The following is a 23,829-nucleotide window of genomic DNA, read 5'->3' on the forward strand; positions in this document are numbered from 1 at the left end:
ACTGCCCTATGCCCGATGGTCTGTACCAAGATGCCCCCAAGTTTTGGCACTTTGCCCTTGGGCAGTGCCAGTTGGCAATATCCAAGGGCTACCCCTCCGGTGCCCGACCCTCTGGGGATCTTTGATTGCCACCCCCCTCCCTTCACTCCAGCGGGGGTGGACTGCCAGCTCCCTGTAAGTGGTGAGCTAACCCCTGCTGGAGTGAAATGCTTCTGGTGGGGGGAGGAAGAGGCTAGCGTGCCCGGAGGCTTCAGTCCTGGGCCCGCCGATTTCTGGCGCAGAGCTGATGACACTGGAAATTTGGTGCTGGGAGACACGCGGAGGCCGTGGTATCCAATGGGGAGCCTGTCAGAGATTTTAAAGAATTTTCTGGGGTTTTTTTCATATTCCAGCATCCACAGTATTTTGCTTTTACCCTGACTTTCCCAGACTGCCTCATGATGTGAATCAGGCTCCACTGCTGCTTGGGATGCTGGGAAATCTTACTGATCCCATCACTGTCAGCTGAGGGATGGATGTTGTATGAGTCCCCTCCCCTCAATCAGAGGACACTGGTGTCTGATGTCCCCTGTAGTTCCTGAGCTCCTTGCTCCACATTCTCCAATGATAGAGCTTTCTCAATGGCCTTCTTTAGATCCAAATTAGGTTCTGCCAATAATTTATGTTGGATTGTCACGTTATTAATTTCACAGACCAATCTACCTCGCAACACTTTGTGTAGCGGTGGCCCAAATTCATAGAGCTCTCGCAATTTTCATAACCTAGTCCGAAATCCAGTGACAGATTCCCCAGAGGTTCACCCTGCAATGTTAAAGCCTTATCACTGGAGTTTTGTGGAGCATTTTAACCAAGTCCACCAATTCATAAAAGGTTTTGGAGTCGGGGCATCCAGGTAGGTGAGGCTTTTTATTACACTGAAGGCTGGACCCTGCATGCTGTCAACAGGATCACTTTCTGCTTCTCATCCCCCTCAATATTGTTAACCCAGAAGATATAATGCATGCGCTCTGTGTATTGGGCCCAGTCTTTGCTGCTTGCATCTGAGGCGTCAAATTTACCAAAGAGACATTTTTCTTGTTGGAGGAGTCGTTGTCTCGGGAGTAAAGATGGTCCAGAGGGAAGAAAATACCTTGCTTTACTCCCCGTTGCCAATGCAATAATCTTACCGAGACCAGTCTTCTATCACCAATCACCCTTTTATTTAATCTAGTACCTGAACTCAATTCAACAGCTACAGAGTACAGGTCAGTCCCGGGTCTATTGACTGTCGGCCTGAGTGGAGGCAACTGGTCTTAAACTCCCCGCTGCTCCTTCCCTATTCGGAAAGCCTCCACGTGCCAAATAGGGAAGCCCATATTCAATGAGGTCCATGAGGAGATCTATTGATGATCCCCCGTGGCCATCATAGTGGTCCCTTAGTTCTAAATTCCAAAGAACAATGAACAAAGAACAGTACAGAACGGAACAGGCCCTTTAGCCCACCAAGCCTGCACTGACACATTACGCCATTTTAAGTGAAAGACCTTTTGCCTCTAACGCGGCCCATATCCCTCTATTCCCTGTTTATTCATGTATCTGTCAAGATGCCTCTTAAATGTTGCTATTGCATCTGCTTCTACCACCTCCTCTGGCAGTGCATTCCAAGCCCCTACCACCCTCTGTGTAAAAAAACATGCCTCTCACATCTCAAAGAACAAAGAAAATTACAGCACAGGGACAGGCCCTTCGGCCCTCCAAGCCTGCACCGACCATGCTGCCCGACTTAACTAAAACCCCCTACGCTTCCAGGGACCATATCCCTCTATTCCCATCTCATTCATGTACTTGTCAAGATGCCCCTTAAAAGTCACTACCGTATCCGCTTCCACTACCTCCCCCGGCAACGAGTTCCAGGCACCCACCACTCTCTGTGTAAAAAATCTGCCTCGTACATCTCTTTTAAAACTTGCCCCTCGCATCTTAAACCTATGCCCCCTAGTAATTGACTCTTCCACCCTGGGAAAAAGCTTCTGACTATCCACTCTGTCCATGCCTCTCATAATCTTGTAGACTTCTATCAGGTCTCCCCTCAACCTCCGTCGCTCCAGTGAGAACAAACCAAGTTTCTCCAACCTCTCCTCATAGCTAATGCCCTCCATACCAGGCAACATCCTGGTAAATCTTTTCTGTATCCTCTCCAAAGCCTCCACATCCTTCTGGTCGTGTGGCGACCAGAATTGAACACTATATTCCAAGAGCGGCCTCACTAAGATTCTATAAAGCATATCTCCTTTAAACTTTCCCCCCTTACCTTAAACCTCTGTCCCCTAGTAATTGACATTTCTATCCTGGGAAAAAGACTCCAATTATCCATTCTATCCATGGCCATCATAATTTTGTAAACGTCTATCAGGTCGTCCTTCAGCCTCCAGTGTTCAAGTAAAAACAAATCAAGTTTTTCCAACATTTCTTCACAGCTAATGCCTTCCATATCAGGCAACACCCTGGTAAACTTTCTCTGTACCCTCTCCAAAGCCTCCACATCCTTCTGGTAGTGTGGTGACCAGAGCTGTGCACAATATTCCAAATGTGGCCTAACTAAAGTTCTATACAACTGCAACATGACTTGCCAATTTTTATACTCTCATTCCGCCCTGAGAGGAAACATCCTCTCAACAGGCACACTGTCAAGCTGCCTCACAAATGTTTCAATAATATCTTTCATTTTTCTAAATTCCAATGAGTATAGGTCTAATCTGCTTAACCTTTTTTCATAAGACAATCCCTTCATCCCAGGAATCAGCCTAGTGAACCTTCCCAGAACTACTTCCAATGCAAGTCTATTCTTCCTTCAGTCTTACCCTGTACAACAGTAGCAAGACTTTCTACCTTTATACTCCAACCCCCTTGTAATAAAAGATAGCATTCCATTTACCATTCTAATTTACCTCACAACTTGCTTTCTGATCTATGTACTACCTGCAAATTTGTCTACAATGTACTTGATTCCTTTATCCATGTTATTAATAAAGATTGTAAATATTTGAGGCCCCAGTTCTGATCCCTGTGGCACTAATTGCAGTTTACAACCTGAAAATGGCCTATTAATCCTGACTCTGTTTCCTGTTATTTCACCATTTCTCTATCCATGCTAAGAAATTATCCCCAACATGGTGAGCTCTCATCTTGTACAGTAACCTGTTATGTGGCACTTTAGTGAATGCCTTTTGGACATCTAAAGGCATTACATCTACCGGTTCCCCTTTATCCATCCTGCTTATTATTACATCCTCAACAAACTCTCATAAATTGGTCAAACATTTCACAAGGTTAGGTTGCCTGATTGTTTTATGATTTTCTAAATATTTTGTTACGACCTCCTCAATAATGGATTCCAGCAATTCCCCAATGACAGATGCTGGACTGACTTACCTACAGATGCTTTCTGTGTCTTTTCCTGTAAAGACAGATACAAAACGTTCATTCAAAGTCTCTGCCAGTTCCTTATTTCCTATTATTAATTCCCCTCTAAGGGACCAACACTTACATTAGCTACTCACATTCCTTTAGAAAGTAGATCTGTCCAAGTTTTAGAAGCATAGAAGATAGGAGCAGGAGGAGGCCATTCAGTCCTTCGAGCCTGCTCCGCCATTCATCACGATCATGGCTGATCATCCAACTCAATAACCTAATCCTGCTTTCTGCCTATAACCTTTGATCCCCAAGTGCTATACCTAGCTGCTCTTGAATACATTCGATGTTTTGGCATCAACTACTTCCTGTGGTAATGAATTCCACAGGCTCGCCACTCTTTGGGTGAAGAAATGGCTCCTAATCTCCGTCCTAACTGGTCTACCCTGTGCCCTCAGACTGTGATCCCAGGTTCTGGATTCTCCCACCATCGGGAACATCCTCCCTGCATCTACCCTGTCGAGTCCTGTTAGAATTTTATAGATCTCTATGAGATCCCCCTCATTTGTCTGAACTCCAGCGAAACCAATCCTAACCTAATCAATCTCTCCTCATACATCAGTCCCGCCATCCCCGGAATCAGCCTGGTAAACCTTCGCTGTACTCGCTCGAGAGCAAGAACATCCTTCCTCAGAAAAGGAGACCAAAACTGCACACAATACTCTAGGTGTGGCCTCACCAAAGCCCTGTATAATTGCAACAACACATCCCTGCTCCTGTACTCGAAACCTCTCGCAATGAAGGCTAACATACTATTTGTCGTCTTTATTGCCTGCTGCATCTGCATGCTTACCTTTTGACTGTCTGTTTTTAAACTTCTTATTAGTTTTCTCTCATTTTCCAGTTTCTCCCTCTTTACACAAATCCTTTTAGCTGTTTAAGGAGATGTTGCTGTTCAATTCTGAGAGTGAGCTTGGAGGTTCAGAAAGAAAATATGACAAAAGGGCTCTGACCACAGCAGTATTGTAACAAGGTGAAATTACTCCTCAATGCTCGGACTCTCACACATTTCCCTGTTAACTCTGGAAAACCTCCCAATTGCAAAACCAGCATCGAGGAGGCGAATGCACAATTATAAACCAGGCAATCCAAGAACTATACTTAGAATTTCTGGGCTGTTAAATTATAAAAATAACTCCCTGAGAAGCAACAAACTCCATTGAAAGATTCAAGATTCAATCATTTCCTGTTTCAGGAAAAATAAAGTATTTATTTTCAATAAAAATAATAGACAACAGAATTTTGTACATATTTAAGCAGAGGCAAATTTTAATGTGATAGAGTCTGACCTCGTTTCAAAATATTGGAAGCCTGATTTAATATGTTCCACATGTGCTGAAGACGCATTTATTTTCATTCTTTTGAGATTGATTTAGATTTTCCTGCCTGGCCTCCAAGTAGGCAGGAGGCATGTCATGTTTGTGAGGATGTGTGACTGGTGATGTCCTGATGAACTGAAAGTCTTTCAAATCATTGAGAGTTTACAGCACGGAAAAAGGCCACATTGTCCAGCGTAACAACAAAAGCCGGTCCACCCAGTCCAATACCACTGTCCAGCATTTGCTCCGTAATCCTGCAGGTTATAGCAATCCAGCTGCAGATCCATAGAATCCTACAGTGCAGAAGGAGGCCATTTGGCCCATCGAGTCTGCACCAACCACAATCCCACCCAGGCCCTATCCCCGTAACCCCACGTATTTACCCTAGCCCATCGAATTGTTCTGTATACGAGCTCCATCACTCCGTATTCTCATCAAACGGTCCCATGGCACCAAAACCTCCGGCCATTTTTCGCTATGGAATCACAATCCATCGTGATTTTTTTTTAGCAATTTCTTGCTTCCTTTCTCCCAAAACAAGGCACAACTGGAGTTCAGCCACTTTTTCATTGTGTTTTACAAAACCCCCAGCTCTAATTTTGTTGTCATTGGGGTAACTGCTATTCACCGCTACTGAGTTCGGTTCATAGAATCTTACAGTACAGAAGGAGGCCATTCGGTCCGTCGAGTCTGTACCAATCCCACCCAGGCCCTATCCCCATAACCCCATGCATTTACCCTGCTAGTCCCCCTGACACTAAGGGGCAATTTAGCATGGCCAATCCACCTAACCCGCACATCTTTGGACTGTGGGAGGAAACCAGAGCACCCGGAGGAAACCCACGCAGACACGGGGAGAATGTGCAAACTCCACACAGACAGTGATCCAAGGCTGGAATTGAACCCAGGTTCCTGGCGCTGTGAGACAGCAGTGCTAACCACTGTGCTACCATGCCGCCCCAGAAAGCCTTTCAATGAAGCGAGGATTTCAGACTCAATTAATCTTTCAAGCAGTGAGTTCCAGAGCCCAACAGCCCTCTGGGTGAAAATTATTTTCCCCATCTCCCCTCGAATCTTTCTGCCACCTGTTTTGAATCTTTGCCCCAGTTTTTATGAATCTGGGTGGCATTTCACTGTCATCACACAATAGGCATGTCATCGATGTCTTCTTCCAGAGGGAAGGGGTTACACCCATTTTGGACAGATGAGACAGTGCAGACACAGAGGGCATTGGGTCTTAGAGTGGGATGAAGAGAAGTATCTGGAATGTTCCTCAGAGGAGAATGGATAAACAAAGGAAAGTACAGCACAGGAACAGGCCCTTTGGCCCTCCAAGCCTGTGCCAATCATGATGCCCTAACTAACCTAAAAAAACTCACTGCCTTTACTCGGTCTATATCCCTCTATTCCCTCCCTGTCATTAACCCATCCAGCTCCTCTTAAATGTTGCTAATGTTGCCTGCTTCCACCATCTCCTCTGGCAGTGGGTCTCAGGCACCCACCACTCTGTGTGAAAAACTTGTCCCGCACATCTCCCTTAAACCTTGCCCTCTCATCTTGAACCTGTGCCCCTTTGTAATTGACACTTCCACCCTTGGAAAAAGCCTTTGACTATCCATCCTATCTATGCTTCTCATAATTTTATGGACCTCTATCAGGTCTCCCCTCAGCCTCTGTCTTTCCAGTAAAAATAATCCTAGTTTATTCAACCTCTCCTCACAGTCAACGCCCTCAAGACCAGGTGACATTCTGGTGAACCTTCTTTACTCTCTCTCCAAAGCTTCCATGTCCAGATAGGAGGAATAAGGAGTTGTTGCTGAGGAACCCAGTGGCCAATCATTGGAGGAAGACTGCTAGCAATGCAGGCCTCATGGTGATTAGCAGGCCGGCCCAGTCACAATGTCTCTCAGCCTGTCAGCCTGTAACTCGCCTAAATAGACATTATCCAGCAAAAACACCTTCTTACCATCCCGGCTGATTTTAATATGCTTGGTAACAGTAAGGCTTTTTCTGTTTTGCTTTGCAACTCTTCAAGCCTTTCATAGAACATAGAACATTACAGCGCAGTACAGGCCCTTCGGCCCTCGATGTTGCGCCGACCAGTGAAACCAATCTAAAGCCCATCTAACCTACACTATTCCAATATCATCCATATGTTTATCCAATAACCATTTGAATGCTCTTAATGTTGACAAGTCCATTACTGCTGCAGGCAGGGCATTCCACGCCCTTACTAGTCTCTGAGTAAAGAACCTACCTCTAACATCTGTCCTATATGTAACACCCCTCAATTTAAAGCTATGTCCCCTCGTGTTAGCCATCACCATCCGAGGAAAAAGGCTCTCACTATCCACCCTATCTAATCCTCTGATCATCTTGTATGCCTCTATTAAGTCACCTCTTAACCTTCTTCTCTCTCACGAAAACAACCTCAAGCCCCTCAGCCTTTCCTCATACGATTTTCCCACCATACCAGGCAACATCCTGGTAAATCTCCTCTGCACCCTTTCCAACACTTCCACATCCTTCCTATAATGCGGCAACCAGAACTGTACGCAATACTCCAAGTGCGGCCACATCAGAGTTTTGTACAGTTGCAACATGACCTCCTGGCTCCGAAACTCAATCCCTCTACCAATAAAAGCTAACACACCGTACGCCTTCTTAACAACCCTATCAACCTGGGTGCCAACTTTCAGGGATCTATGCACATGGACACCCAGATCCCTCTGTTCATCCACACTACCAAGTATCTTACCATTAGCCCAGTACTCTGTATTCCTGTTACTCCTTCCAAAGTGAATCACTTCGCACTTTTCCGCATTAAACTCCATTTGCCACCTCTTAGACCAGCTCTGCAGCTTATTTATGTCCCTCTGTAACCTGCCACTTCCCTCCGCACTGTCTACAACTCCACCGACTTTAGTGTCATCAGCAAATTTACTAACCCATCCTTCTACGCCCTCATCCAGGTCATTAATAAAAATGACAAACAGCAGTGGCCCTAAAACAGATCCTTGCGGTACACCACTAGTAACTGAACTCCAGGATGAATATTTCCCATCAACCACCACCCTCTGTTTTCTTACAGCTAGCCAATTCCTGATCCAAACCACTAAATCACCCTCAATCCCATGTGTCCATATTTTCTGCGAAAGCTTACCATGGGGAACCTTATCAAACGCTTTGCTGAAATCCATATACACCACATCAACCGCTTTACCCTCATCCACCTCTTTGGTCACCTTCTCAAAGAACTCAATAAGGTTTGTGAGGCACGACCTACCCTTCACAAAACCGTGCTGACTATCCCTAATCAAATTATTCCTTTCCAGATGATTATAAATCCTATCTGTTATAATCCTTTCCAATACTTTGCCCACAACAGAAGTAAGGCTCACCGGTCTATAAATACCAGGGTTGTCCCTACTCCCCTTTTTGAACAAGGGGACAACATTTGCTATCCTCCAGTCTTCTGGCACTGTTCCTGTAGACTGACGACCCAAAGATCAAAGCCAAAGGCTCTGCAATCTCCTCTCTAGGATAGATCCCATCCGGCCCAGGGGACTTATCTATTTTTACCCTTTCCAGAATTGCTAACACCTCCTCCTTATGAACCTCAATCCCATCCAGTCCAACAGCCTGCATCTCAGTACTCCCCTCGACACTGTCCCTCTCCAGTGTGAATACTGACGAAAAATATTCATTTAGTGCCTCTCCTATCTCTTCAGACTCCACGCACAACTTCCCACTCCTGTCCTTGACTGGCCCTAATCTTACCCTAGTCATTCTTTTACTCCTGACATACCTGTAGAAAGCTTTAGGGTTTTCCTTGATCCTACCTGCCAAAGACTTCTCCAGTCCCCTCCTGGCTCTCCTTAACTCTTTCTTTAGGTCCTTCCTGGCTAACTTGTAACTCTCAAGCTCCCTAACTGAGCCTTCATGTCTCATCTTAACATAAGTCTCCTTCTTCCTCTTCATAAGAGATTCAACCTCCTTAGTAAACCACGGTTCCCTCACATGTCTGCTTCCTCCCTGCCTGACAGGTACATATTTATCAAGGACGCGTAGCAGCTGTTCCTTGAACAAGTTCCACATTTCAATTGTGCCCATCCCCTGCAGTTTCCTTCCCCAACCTATGCCAGCTAAATCTCGCCTAATCGCATCATAATTTCCTTTCCCCCAGCTATAACTCTTGCCCTTTGGTATATACCTATCCTTTTCCATAGCTAAGGTAAACATAATCGAATTGTTGTCACTGTCACCAAAGTGCTCACCTACCTCCAAATCTAATACCTGGCCTGGTTCATTACCCAGTACCAAATCCAATGTGGCCTCGCCTCTTGTTGGTCTATCTACATACTGTGTCAGGAAGCCTTCCTGCACACATTGGACAAAAACCGACCCCTCCAAAGTACTCGAACTAGCTTTTCCAGTCAATATTTGTAAAGTTAAAGTCCCCCAGTACAACTACCCTGTTACTTTCGCTCCTATCCAGAATCATCTTTGCAATCTTTTCCTCTACATCTCTGGAACTTTTCAGAGGTCTATAAAAAACTCCCAACAGGGTGACCTCTCCTTTCCTGTTTCTAACCTCAGCCCAAACTACCTCAGTAGATGAGTCCTCATCAAAAGTCCTTTCTGCCACCATAATACTGTCCTTGCCTAACAATGCCACACCTCCCCCTCTTTTACCACCTTCCCTGCACTTACTGAAACATCTAAACCCCAGAACCTGCAACAACCATTCCTGTCCCTGCTCTATCCATGTCTCCGAGATGGCCACAACATCGAAATACCAGGTACCAACCCATGCTGCAAGTTCACCCACCTTATTCCGGATGCTCCTGGCATTGAAGTATACACACTTCAAACCACCTTCCTGCCTGCCAGTACACTCCTGCGACCCTGAAACCTCATCCATAACCTCACTACTCTCAACCTCCTGCACACCGGAGCTACAATTCAGGTACCCACCCCCCCTGCTGAATTAGTTTAAACCCTCCCGAAGAGCATTAGCAAATTTTCCCCCCAAGATATTGGTACCCCTCTGATTCAGGTGCAGACCATCCTGTTTGTAGAGGTCCCACCTACCCCAGAACCTATCTCTTGAACCTTAGGGGTTGTAAAACCTCATTAAAAATGTATATGTATAAACCAATCCAATAAGCTGACCTTCCAGCCACAGCTCCATCCAGACCTCGAGGCATCAAGGTTCATTACCTAAACCTACCTGAAACCACTCTCCCCCTCTGAAGATGATCATAGGATCCCTACAGTGCAGAAGGAGGCCATTCAGCCCATTGAGTCTGTACCGACTACAATCCCACCCAGGCCCTATTCCCATAAACCCACATATTTACCCTGCTAATCTCTGACACTCGAGCAATTTAGCATGGCTAATCCGCCTAACCCACACATCTTTGGACTGTGGGAGGAAACCCGGAGAAAACCCACGCAGACACGGGGAGAATGTGCAAACTCCACACAGTCACACCAAGGCCGGAATTGAACCCAGGTCCCTGGTGCTGTGAGGCAACAGTGCTAACCACTGTGCCATCCCTACAACCCCCTACAAAACTACATATCTATAAATCCAACCTTGAAATTATACACTGTTTATCACAGCATATCTGAGTAATCCCATTGCTACCCAAAGTCACTGAGGATGGGGTCTCCAACACTTTCTATTGCCCTACCTCATAGACCAGAGAATCACATCAACCCAGCCTGAACCCCAACCCCCCCAACCCCTTCCCACCCTTCTCCCTCACCCGCCCACTGCCAACAATTTTGACATCAAACTTTAATAATGCAACCTTCTGATTGATTCAGAAACAATTCCAATTACCACAGGAGAAATAAATGAATAAATAACTATCGAGATCTGGGCCAGAGTGTCCGAGGAGTGGCATTCACAGTCAGATTACCACTCGGCTGCATTTTACTCACACTGGGATAAAATTGCACATGTCTCACCCGAATCTCCCGTCTTGTGCTCCTGAGGCCTCCAGCCCAGAGCAGTAGAGTCCGGAGTGAGGGTTGTAATGATTTCAATCAGGCCATTGAGGTTGGCCTATTGGAGTATGAACTCCCTGATTATGGTACAGCTAGGTGATGGCCTAGTGGTATTATCGCTAGACTATTAATCCAGAAACTCAGCTAATGGTCTGGGGACCCAAATTCAAATCCCGCCACGGCGGATGGTGGAATTTGAATTCAATAAAAATATCTGGAATTAAGAATCTACTGATGACCATGAAACCATTGTCGATTGTTGGGAAAAACCCATCTGGTTCACTAATGACCTTTAGGGAAGGAAATCTGCCGTCCTTACCTGGTCTGGCCTACATGTGACTCCAGAGCCACAACAATGTGGTTGACTCTCAACTGTCCTTCAAGAGCAACTAGGGATGGGCAATAAATGCTGGCCAGCCAGCGACACCCATGTCCCACAAAACAAAAGATGTCCCTGATTATGGAGCCAATTGATGGGCCAATCAATTGTATTTAACTGAGCGTGTCAGTTCCTCTGACACCCCTGGAGGTAGACTGCTGACTGCTAGCACTCTGTGTACTGCTGTTAGAGTTTGTAAATAAAGGGATTTTGGTGAAGGGATTTTTGCTTCCGAAGACATTACAGGGGCAGGAGGCAGTGAAGCCATGGCCCATTGTTTACAGCACCAGCTCCATGAGGCAGGTAAGTTTAAAGGTCCTGGAAACTTAGCCAGGGAGAAGGCAAGTGGGCAAGATGCTTCAGGGAGCATAGTCCATTCAGCCCTCTTCGAGCTTGCTCCACCATTCATTGTAATCATGGCTGATCATCCAACTCAATAGCTTGATTCTGCCTTCATAGAATCCCTACAGTGCAGAAGGAGGCCAATTCAGCCCATCGAGTCTGCACCGACCACAATCCCATTCATGCCCTATTCCTGTAACCCCACATATTTACCCTGCTAATCCCCTAACATTCGGGTCAATTTAGAATGGCCAATCAACCTAACCTGCACATCTTTGGAGTGTTGGGGGAAACCGGAGCACCCGGAGGAAACCCACGCAGACACAGGGAGAACGTGCAAACTCCACATGAGCTGGAATCGAACCCGGGTCCCTGGCAATGTGAGGCAGCAGTGCTAACCACTGTGCCACTCCGCCCCCCCCCATATCCCTTGACCCCCTTTGCCCCAAGTGCTATATATACCTGCTTCTTGAAAACATTCAATGTTTTGACCTCAACTACATTCTGTGGTAGTGAATTCCACGCATTCACCACCTGCTGGGTGAAGAAATTTCTCCTCACCTCATTCCTAAAAGGTTTGCCCCTTATCCTCAAACTATGGCCCCTAGTTCTGGACTCCCCCAACATCGGGAACATTCTTTCTGAATCTACCCTGTCTAATTCTGTTAGAATTTTATAAGTTCCTATGCGATCCCCTCTCATTCTTCTAAACTCCAATGAAGATATTCCTGTCTAACTTGTCTCTCATATGACAGACCTGCCATTCCAGGATTCAGCCTGATAACCTTCACTGTACTCCCTCTATAGCAAGGGCATCCTTCCTCTGATAAGGTCACTAAAATTGTACACAGTTACACATTCTGCTCTCCTAATTTAAAGCCACTCATATAATAATCTGCCTTCCTATTTTTGATACCAAAGTGGACAATCTCACATTTATCCACATTATACTGCATCTGCCATGCATTTGCCCACTCACTCAACTTATCCATATCATACTGAAGCATCTCTGAATCCTCCTCACAGCTCACGCTTCCACCCAGATTTGGGTCACCAGCAAATTTGGAGATATTACATTTAGTTCCCTCATCTAGATCATTAATATATGTTGTGAATAGCTGGAGTCCCAGCACCAATCCCTGTGGTACCCCATGAGTCGCTGCCTGCCATTTGGAAAAAGACCCATTTATTCCGACTCTTTGTTTCCTGTCTGCAAACCAGTTTTCTTTCCATCTCAATACACTACCCTCAATCCCATGTGCTTTAATATTATACGCTAATCTCTTATGTGGGACTTTGTCAAAAGCCTTCTGTTAGCCCAAATAAACCACATCCACTGGCTCCCTCTCATCAACACTGCTAGTTTCATCCTCTAAGAATTCCAGTAGATTTGTCAAGCATGATTTCCCTTTCATAAATCCATGATGACTCTGTCTGATTCTGCCACTGTTTTCCAAGTGCTCTGCCATTAAATTTCCTGTAATGGACTCGAGAATTTTTCCCACTACCGGCATTAGGCTGACTGATCTATAATTCCCTTTTTAAATAATGGGGTTACATTAGCTACCCTCCAAACTGTAGGAACTGTTCCAGAGTCTATAGCATCTTGGAAGATGACCACCAATGCATTCACTATTTCTGAAGCCACTTCCTTAAGTACTCTGGGATGTAGATTGTCAGGCCCTGGGGATTTATTGGTCTTCAATCCCATCAATTTTGCCCATGATGGTGGGCACGGTGGCACAGTAGTTAGCACTGCTGCCTCACAGCACCAGGGATCCGGATTCAATTCTGGCCTTGGGTCACTGTCTGTGCAGAGTCTGCACGTTCTCCCCGTGTCTGCATGGGTTTCCTCCGGGTGCTCCAGTTTCCTCCCAGTCTCACTGTGTACCACGAAAGGGGCGAAAGGAGCAGCTCAAGCAGGGATGAGACTCAAAGGCACAAGAAAAAGAGAGGGAAAATGAAAAACACTTGACAAGTGACGTCACTGGCAGGCAGACAGATGCTCGGTGGATAATGTGTGTTTTAGTGCCCATCCCATGGCAGTGCCTGGTCTCCGGTAATCCCGGATTTACCTGTCATTGGGTCAGGATCTTGCTCTGCTGGACTGATGGTGGTTGGTGTGCAATGACGACCCCACGTTAAAAGAATCCACGAACAAGCATCTTCTACCTCAACCCCAGCCCACCACCCAAATGAATTTCGGGACCTGGAATGACGGGGCCATCCTGGACAACCTCAACAGCAACAGATCTGTACATCGCACTGCTTCATAGCCCGGGAACTCCAGCGCCACATTGCTGCCCTGCATGAGACAAGACTGGCAGGAGAATGCCAGCTTAAAGAACAAGCTGGTAGAAGCACCTTCTTCTGAAAGAGAAAACCATGAGAAGAATGTCGTCTCTTTGGGGTTGGCTCCACTGTTTAAAAAAAAAACACAAATTGGTCAGACATCTGAACGCGCCCCCCCCCCCCCTCTGCGGGGTGATCAAATGCCTCATGACCCTCTGGCTCACCCTGCCCCAGAAGCAGGACCTCACGGCCATCAGTGCCTACACCCCAACTCTAGAATCAATAGACAAGACAAAAGGGGCATTCTACTCCAGCCTCCCAATCGCTGTCCCGCATCCCAAAGGGAGACGAGCAGATTTTCGATGTTAGAGTTGCAAACCTTTCGAAGGGTGCGTTAAGCAGAGAAAGCGTGGAGAAGACAAGCGCCAATGGGGTCCTCCTAATAATTTGTCTAGAACATGACCTGGCCATTGGGGGCATCCTGTTTTGCCAGAGGGACAAGCAAAAAACCTCATGGCAACACCCCCACTCCAAGCACTGGCACCTAATAGACTAGACAAACTCATTGTGTACAACCTCATTGCGTACAACCTCAATGAGTCTGTACACAATGAATCTGAGGCTGTACACAATGAGGATGTCATACCAAAGATGTCATACCAAGAGAGCACTGTAAAGCGTACTTGACCACAGGAATGGCCATCTGTCGTATAGCCCTTGCCTTGTCTGGATCAGGCTTCACACCATTGGGCTGTGAGTAGATGGTCCATGTAAAGAACCTGGTTGACCTTGAATGTGTGTTTGGCAGGGTTACGTTTCAGATGTATGATGCTGATTCTGTTAAGGGCGAGACAAAGACATGCATCATGTTTTTAATAGATCCCAGACCAAGATGTGATCAATAATGATCTCGCAAGGTTGTCCTGCAAAGGGTTGCTCCATGCATCACTTAAAGATCTCACAGCCAGGGGTGATCCCATAGGGTATACGAAGGAAACAATATCATCCTAGCGGAGACATGAATGTGGTTAGTTTTGAGGATCCTTCATCTAACAGGATTTGCCAGAACCTGCACTTAGTATCTAGGATGTTGACCACTTTGGCATTTGGTGTGCCTGCTATCACTGGTTCCCCTGGCTCCATAGGGTGATGAAGTCTGGGCAGCTTCTTGTTCAAGTAAACTGTGTCAATGTCTATCCTGACCGGGCCAACTTGCTTCACTGTGGCCAGCATTGCTGAAAGTCACTCTGTGGCCTTGTCAAAGGGTCTCTGAACCCAGTGTTATCACCCGGTCCATCTCATTGACTACTTTCTGCTTCATCGCAAGGGGAACTCTTCTCAAAGTACAGACTGCTGGTGGCACTGAGTCATCCAGCATCACGTGATATATTACAGCTAGCTTCCCAGTGACGCCGCAGTTAGATAGGTTTTTATATTCTTTTGTTCCCAGGGCCTGATGCTGCAGAGTGTGCACATCTGGACCAAGGTGGATTAACCCCAGGGTGATGCTGTCCTGAAGACCCAACAGAGACTTTCTGACGTGGAACTGCGAACTGTCCTGTGTGCAATGGAGAGTGGCCACAGCCTCCGTGTGGATAGTTTGTCCAACACAAGGCCCACCTGAGTGTCAGGATTTCATGCAGTAACTGTCCAGACAGGATGTTGCACTTTGCCCCAGTGTCAACCTTTATTTTTCGTTTTGCATTGGCAATGTTTAACATAGTGAAAATCTCCCCCTTCTCTGCGATGGTGTTAACTCTCTGACAGTAGAGTGTTGTTAGAGGCTCAGTGTTACATTTGTACTATAGTTGCCAGATTAAGGATAACCCTTCTGTTATAATTTACTCGGCCTAAGGAAGATTGAAGCAGGTTGACTTTCTGAGGTACAGGTGCCTCGGTAATAGCTTTGATCTTCAAAGGCATTGATGACATGTCCCAGATATTCGATTGAAGGTTGGAAAAAATTGCATTTGTCTTGTTAGATTCTTAATCCAGAATCTTCTTGATTTGATTTGATTTATTATTGTCACATGTATTAACATACAGTGGGAAGTATTGTTTCTTGTGTGCTATATAGTCAAAGCATACCGTTCATAGAGAAGGAAAGGACAGAGTGCAGAATATAATGTTACAGTCATAGCTAGGGTGTAGAGAAAGATCAACTTAGTGCGAGGTAGGTCCATTCAAAAGTCTGATGGCAGCAGGGAAGAAGCTGTTCTTGAGTCGGATGGTGGGTGACCTCAGACTTTTGTATCTTTTTCCTGATGGAAGAAGGTGGAAGAGAGAATGCCTGGGGTGTGTGGGGTCCTTAATTATGCTGGCTGCTTTTCCGAGGCAATGGCAGATGTTGACTGTGTCAATGGATAGGAGGCTGGTTTGCGTGATGGACTGGGCTTCATTCACGGCCCTTTTGTAGTTTCTTGCAGTCTTGGGCAGAGCAGGAGCCATACCAAGCTATGATACAACCAGAAAGAATGCTTTCTATGGTGTGTCTGTAAAAGTTGATGAGAGTCATAGCTGATATGCCAAATTTCCTTAGTCTTTTGAGAAAGTAGAGGCGTTGGTGGGCTTTCTTAACTATGGTGTTGGTATGGGGGGACCAGGACAGGTTTTTGGTGATCTGGACACCTAAAAACCTGAAGCTCTCGACCATGTCTACTTCATCCCCATTGATGTAGACAGGGGCATGTTCTCCTCTACGCTTCCTGAAGTCGATGACAATCTCCTTCATTTTGTTGACATTGAGGGAGAGATTATTGTTGCCGCACCAGTTCACCAGATTCTCTATCTCATTCCTGTACTCTGTCTCGTCATTGTTTGAGATCCGACCCATTACGGTGGAGTCATCAGCAAACTTGAAAATCGAGTTGGAGGGGAATTTGGCCACACAGTCATAGGTGTATAACTTCTAACCTCTGAAGTGTGGCAAGGAGGATGTTCTTCCATGTTCTTTGCAGTAATCAGGATGTCAGCCAGGTAACACCGGACTCCATTTAACGCGCTTTAGATATTGTTCATTGTTCATTGAACAGTGCTGGAGCAGAAGTGATGCCGAATGGTCATCTTCTGTATTGAAATAACCCTTTGTGTGTCACAATTGTCAGGAGCTGTTGTGAATCCTGATCATGTTCATTTGTAAAAATGCTTGACTGAGGTTACTCTTACTAAAGTGTTGGCTTACAACCAACCCAGTGAACAGGCTATCAATCATAGGTAGGGAGTATTTTTCTGCACAAAGTACAGGATTAATAGTTACTTTAATGTCACCACAAATCTGTATGGATCTGTCTTTCTTCATTCCTGGCACGATCGGTGTAGCCCATTCACTAACACTGACAGGTTCCAGGACTCCATTCTTCACCACTCACTCTAATTCGGCCTCTACTTTAGGACTGATTGCATAAGGCACCAACCCTGCCTTTAAGCATTTTGCCTGACTTTCTTCAACTTTCTTTACTGAGATGTCGTTCATAATTCCCAGATAAAACAACAGTCTGTTTCTTCAGGAATTTGCTAGGGCCAGATTCCGAATTGGTCATTAGGTTCACCTTGGCACAATTTAACCTGATCTTTTCATACAAAGTTCTACCCATTAGTGTTGGATAATTTCCTTTGACTATGCGTAAGGACAAACCTCCCATCTCTCCATTCCATTGTATTGCTATGTGGCCCTTCAACAGAAATACTACTCCATGTGTAACATCATTTGCAATTGTCTCAGAGGAACATAGAATCATAGAGTCCCTACTGTGCAATAGGAGGGCATTTGGCCCATCAAGTCTTCATCAGAGTAATTTACCCAGGCCGTAACCCTTTAACCCCACATATTTACCCCGCTAATTCCCCTAACCTACATATTTTGGGACACTAAGGGACAATTCAGCATGGCCAAGACACCTAAACTGCACATCTTTGGATGGTGGGAGCACCCGAAGGAAACCCACGCAGACATGGGGAGAACGTGCAAACTCCATACAGACAGTGACCCAAGGCTGGAATCAAACCTGGGTCCCTGGAGCTGCCAGTGTGCCGCAGCTGTTCTTGATAAATAGTCCTTGGCACCACTGAGACTGCTTCCCCAGTATCCAGCCCCGTCTTTACTGGTTGTCTGTCTAGCAGTGGAGTGACCCAGTCTCTATTTGTCTGACAGTTCTGGAACTCTGGACATGCGCAGTGGCCCCGATCTGTCAGTCTCCCCATTTGCTGGCCAGCTCGATTGCTGGCAAGCCCGGGACCACAGCACTGCTGTCTCCGATTGCGGCCCAATCGCAACCCCCACGAGCATTCCCAGGGCAATCCTGACCTCCCTCCCCGCGTCCCAGAGTGCCCCGATCTCCAGCCCCCTCTCCAGCAGTGGTGATCCCATCACTCCCCGCCTCACTGAACCCCCCCCCCCCCCCCTCCAACACCCCCAGCCCAGGAGATAGACCCCGCCCACCCTGATTGTTGGCCTCCTTCCAGCCCCAACCAATCCCAATGCAGTGTGGCAGTGGGACCCCCACCCCCACCGATCACTCCCGAGGTCCTGCCCCCAATAGGCCCCTCCCTTTTCCCCACATCCTTGGCACTGCCCCATGCCCGGTGGGCTGTGCCAATGTGCCCCATGGGCATGGGCACTTTGCCCCTTGGGCAGTGTGAGGGGGAACAGGCTGGCACTGTCAGAGTGCCCATGCCCAGGGGGCACCATCTCCCCTCTGCCCGACCCCCTGGGGGGCCTGATTGCCCCTCCTTCACTCCGGCGGGGTCTCCTGCTTGTTCCCTGCAAGTGGGGAGCTGCTACCCAACCCCGCTGGAGTGAAGTACTCCTGGCGGGGTGGGAGATGCTATTGGGCCCAGAGAATTCCATGCCGGGCCTGATAATCACATTTTAAATACATTTCAAATACATTTTTAAAAGATTTAAATTACTTACCTCTCTTCCCCCGGTTTCCAGCGCAATCCCGACTGCACCTGTTCTCCGGCTGTGGGAGACGGGCATGCATCAGGAATGCATGCACGAATCCTGCGGAATGGCGGACACATGATTCTCCCATCCCGACTCGCCAAAAAACGTGCGCATAGTGATGGGAGAATTGCCCCCGGTATCTTTGCACCAACAACCTGCTGCTGAGTGACCAGTTTTTGTACCTATGACCTTCCCTCTGTCATAAGGTCAGTTGTGGGGATGTTCACTGATGATTGCACAATGTTCACCATTCGCGACTCCTTAGATACTGAAGCAGTTCACTTTCAAATACAACAAGGTCTGGACAATATCCAGGCTTGGGCTGACAATGGCAAGTAACATTCACACCACACAAATGCCAGACAAGAGCATCACCAATAAGAGACATTCTAACCACCACCCCCTTGACATTCAACTGTGTAACCATCACTGGATCTCCCACTGTCAACATCCTTGGGGTTACCATTGACCAGAAACTCAATTGGACTCGCCACATAAACACAGTGGCTACAAGAGTAGGTCAGAGACTAGGAATACTGCAGTAACTCGCCTCCTGACTCCCCAAAGCCTATCGACCATCTACAAGGCACAAGTCAGGAGTGTGATGGAATACTCCCCACTTGTCTGAATGAGTGCAGCTCCAACAACACTCAAGAAGCTTGACACCATTCAGGACAAAGCAGCCCACTTGATTGGCACCATATCTATAAACATCCATCTCTCCACCACAGATGCTCAGTAGCAGCAGTGTGTACTATCTACAAGATGCATTGGAGCAATTCACCAAAGATCCTTAGACAGAACCTTCCAAACCCACAACCACTTCCATCTAGAAGAACAAGGGCAGCAGATACATGGGAACACCATCACCTGCAAGTTCCCCTTCAAGCAACTCACCTTTCTGACTTGGAAATATATCGCCATTCCTTCGTAGTCGCTGGGTCAAAATCCTGGAATTCCCTCCCTAATGGCATTGTGGGTCAACCCACAGAACATGGACTGCAGCGATTCAAGAAGGCAGCTCACCACCACCTTCTCAAGGGTAACTAGCGATGGGAATAAACGCTGGCCAGCCAGTGCTGCCCATGTCCCACGAATGAATAAAAAAATGTAAGAGTCAATGTTTGCATTCGAGTTTCAGCCAATGTCTTGCAAAATCTTATGTTTGAACTCAACTGCTGAGCCTCTTTGACTGCTAATTCCATTGACACAGTAACTTCTATGGTTTTCTTTAAAATCAGGTTGCTTTTGGTTAGCAACCAGTTCTGAATTCCTTTGTTCCTCACACCACGGACTAGTGTATCTTGGATAGTATCGTTTAATACATCCCCAATTTTGCACTGTTCAGCCAATCAATTTAGTGTAGTTACAAACAGTGCAATCAATTTCCCCTCTTTCAGGTTGTGTTTATGAAATCTAAACCTTTCTGTGATGACTAAAGGTTTTGATGAATAGTGGCCCTGCAAGATTTCCACTATGTCTTTGTATGTTTTTGTGTCTGGTTTTGCAGCTGTAGCAGCCTCCTGAAGAGGTTAAATGTCCTGCCCCGCAGCTCCTCCCCCCACACACATACATTATTCTCAGGAATGTTGGGACTTCTATATCTGCTGCTATCTTGTTAGCTTGAACAATATAGTCGAATTGTTCTGTATACGAGCTCCATCGTTCTGTATTCTCATCAAACAGTTCCATGGCACCAAAACCTCCCGCCATTTTTCACTATGGAATCACAATCCATCATGAATTTCTTTAGCAATTTCTTGCTTCCTTTCTCCCAAAACAAGGCACAACTGGAATTCAGCCACTTTTTCATTGTGTTTTACAAAACCCCCAGCTCTAATTTTGTTGTCATTGGGGTAACTGCTATTCACCATTACTGAGTTCGGTTCATAGAATCCCTACAGCGCAGAAGGAGGTCATTTGGCCCATTGAGTCTTCACCAACTACAATCCCACCCAGGCTCTATCCCCATAACCCCATGCATTTATCCTGCTAATCCCCCTGACACTAAGGGGCAATTTAGCATGGCCAATCCACCTAAACCATACATCTTTTGGACTGTGGGAGGAAACCGGAGCACCCGGAGGAAACCCACGCAGACACGGGGAGAATGTGCAAACTCCACACAGATAGTGACCCAAGCCGGGAATTGAACCCGGGTCCCTGGCGCTGTGAGGCAGCAGTGCTAAGCACTGTGCCACCCATGGTTGAGGTGGGAGAGATGGGGCAAGCTTCCCTCCAGATACATTTTCTTTGAATTTTCGATGTCCTTTGTACCTTGGTTCCTTTGGGCGGCTGTTCTCTTCTGTGTTTCCTCTCAGTGGCTGCAAGCATGTCTGGCTGTCTCGATGCCGGTTTTTTGTGTGGTGTTGGCAGCATTGACTTCAAGAGGCCGTGGCTGTTCAGCAAAATTGAAGCGCTTTATTCAGGAGATGTTAACATGACAGCCTGCGATGTTACACTGCCCAGTGACCCACACATTCTCTGACCCACACGTTTCTCCACAGTACACTCCATTTACCATATACTTTTCCAGTCACTTAACCTGTATCTCTTTGCAGAGACTCGGTCTGACCTCATCGTGGATTCTAGCTCTTGGATGTCAGGCTCTTTTCCCCGCTTTCTCTCTTCCTTTTTGGAAAAGCGGGGTTACATTAACTACCTCAAGTTCACTTACTGGGCGGGATTCTCAGGCCTCCTAGCCATATGATTCCCGCCGGCAGAAGGTGGCGCTCTGTTTGCTAGCGGTGGGGTCCTCTGAACCCGCCGCAGTCAGTGGGATTTCCCATTGCCATCACCCCATGCTGTCGGGAAACCCGTGGGATGGGACTGTGCTGCCGGTGGGACCAGAGAATCCCACCGGCGTGACTGGCCGGGGAATTCTGACCATGAGAAATCAGAACTTTAGTAACAGGAGTGTGCAACTCCTTACTCTTAGATAATCAAAGCCTAAATTGAAAAGTTTGAAAAGAATCAGAGAAGCCTTTTTGGAGAAAGGTTTTTAAAGGATAAAATCCATCACCTTTCTACCTCTCTGCAGCTCAAAGAGGAGTCGAAACATTAACTCTGGGCAGGATTTTCCACTGTGTGTTTCGCCGTAGCAGAGGTGGCCAGCCGTTGGACGATGGTGTGATCTTCTGGTCCTGTTATTCCCAGTGGGGTTTCCCACTGAACGCACCCCTCGCTGCCAGGAAGCCGGGTGGGGGGGTGGGGGCGCGTACGCTATTGGTGGGACCAGAAGATCCCACTGGCATGAACAGCTGGAAAATTTCAGCTCCTGTTTCCATCCCCACAGACGCTGCCAGATCTGCTGAGCTTTTGCAGCATTTTTTCTTTTTATTTAAGCCTTTTCAGATGTCTTTTAGCTACATTTGCTACTATTTATCCCATCACATTAATTTTGAATCTACAGTGTTACATTTTGTATAAGAAAAGTACTTTCTGGTGTTCTTTCAAACAATATATACATTTCGAGTTGCTGTTTATTTAAATGTGTAAAAGAAATTTATCTTTGTAAGTTTAAATCCATGTTCTCTAATAAGGAACAAATGTTAATGTTTATTGTTGCTGAACAAATCTAAATCATATGGTAGAAACATTTTTAGTTCTGCGCAGATGTGAAGTACTTATTTTCTGTTTCCACACCCTGAACATGTGATGCAGGCAACCATCTCTGCATATTCCAATAAAACATTCAAATCAATTCCAGATTAAACATCTCAGTGTGTTTGTTGCAGTAAGCAACCACACAGTAACTTTCAACACAGGGTAGGTATCATTTTTACTTTTCACTTTGAAACAAGGTATTTTTGTGATAAAACATTATTTCTATTTTGAGTTTTTCTATGTTTAAACCTCTGATATTTGAAATGCTCTTTATTTAGACTCATGTGATATACATATGTTCTCTTGAATATATGCTACACTTAACTTCTTTTTGTTTCATTTTTACTTTCTCCTCACTTTAGGATTGTCACCAAGGGATAGCTTCCTCCTTCTCATCTCAGGATGATTTTCAGAATTGTGTTTTTCCTCTTTCTTCTGCCTGTGATGCATGGCAAAAAACGACTTGTTCAAAACAGTGATTGGAATTACAAAGACGGATGTAAGTAAACTTCCCCTTGTAACTAAATGATTGTACATACACACTGTACATTTCATTTAACTACATAAAGTCCTGATTCAATAATCCGTGTGAATGAGGTTTTAATTGATTTGTATACATTGCAGAACATGACATCTGTCATTTAATATTTGTAAAGTTGATTAACGGGTGGCACAGTGGTTAGCACTGTTTCCTCACAGCGCCAAGGACCCAAGTTCAATTCCTGACTTGGGTCATTGTTGGTGCGGAGTCTGCATGTTCTCCCCGCGTCTGCATGGGTTTCCTCCAGGTGCTCCGGTTTCCCCCCACAGTCCGAAAGATGTGCTGGTAAGATGGATTGACCATGCTAAATTCTCCCTCAGTGTACCTGAACAGGTGCCGGAGTGCGGCAACCAAGGAATTTTCACAGTAATTTTATTGCAGTGTTAATGTAAGTCTACCTGTGACTAATAAACTTTAACTTAATAATCTTAAGATATGGAATATAAAACTCAAATAAAAACTGTAAATACATTTTATTATTTTGTTATCTAGACACTTCAAGCTTGTTTTAGCTATCTATTTTAAAGTTAAAAAAAATATTAGTTCGTCATAAGTAGGCTTACATTAACACTGCAATGAAGTTATTGTGAAAAATCCCATAGTCGCCACACTCCGGCACCTGTTCGGGTACACTGAGGGAGAATTCTATGATTTCTATGATTCTATGAATTTAGCATGGCCAATGCACCTAACCAGTACGTTTTTCGGACTGTGGGAGTGACGCAAGCCGGGAATCGAACCCCGGTCCCTGGTGCTGTGAGGCCACCGTGCCGCCCTTTCCAATGGTAAAAATATTCTGTTAGCCCTCAAAAGGTAAGTAACAAAGATTTTTCCTTGACTTTGTCTGACTATAACGTAACATGATGCTACTCAAAATGATTTCCTCAGTCAATCAAACCATCACTTAGCAGAAAGAGTTCTTTCACAAGCACTTAGC

The 23,829-nt window shown here is 45.9% G+C and overlaps 1 protein-coding gene across 2 annotated transcripts in view; it reads left to right on the top strand.

Moving 5' to 3' along the window:
• Window positions 1-23,829, top strand: part of LOC144510341 (uncharacterized) — a 40,071-nt gene that overhangs the window by 12,873 nt on the left and 3,369 nt on the right. Inside the window, exons 1-2 of one of the 2 annotated variants that reach the window (XM_078239781.1) lie at window positions 22,462-22,513; window positions 22,714-22,850. In XM_078239781.1, the coding sequence (XP_078095907.1) occupies window positions 22,754-22,850 (97 nt within the window). In that variant the 5' untranslated portion in view covers window positions 22,462-22,513; window positions 22,714-22,753. Of the gene's footprint in view, window positions 1-22,461; window positions 22,514-22,713; window positions 22,851-23,829 lie in introns of those variants that run through there. The other variant, XM_078239782.1, reaches the window with a different exon arrangement.

This window comes from Mustelus asterias, chromosome 23 (genome assembly GCF_964213995.1).
Source record: "Mustelus asterias chromosome 23, sMusAst1.hap1.1, whole genome shotgun sequence".
In the NCBI taxonomy this organism is placed as follows: domain Eukaryota; kingdom Metazoa; phylum Chordata; class Chondrichthyes; order Carcharhiniformes; family Triakidae; genus Mustelus; species Mustelus asterias.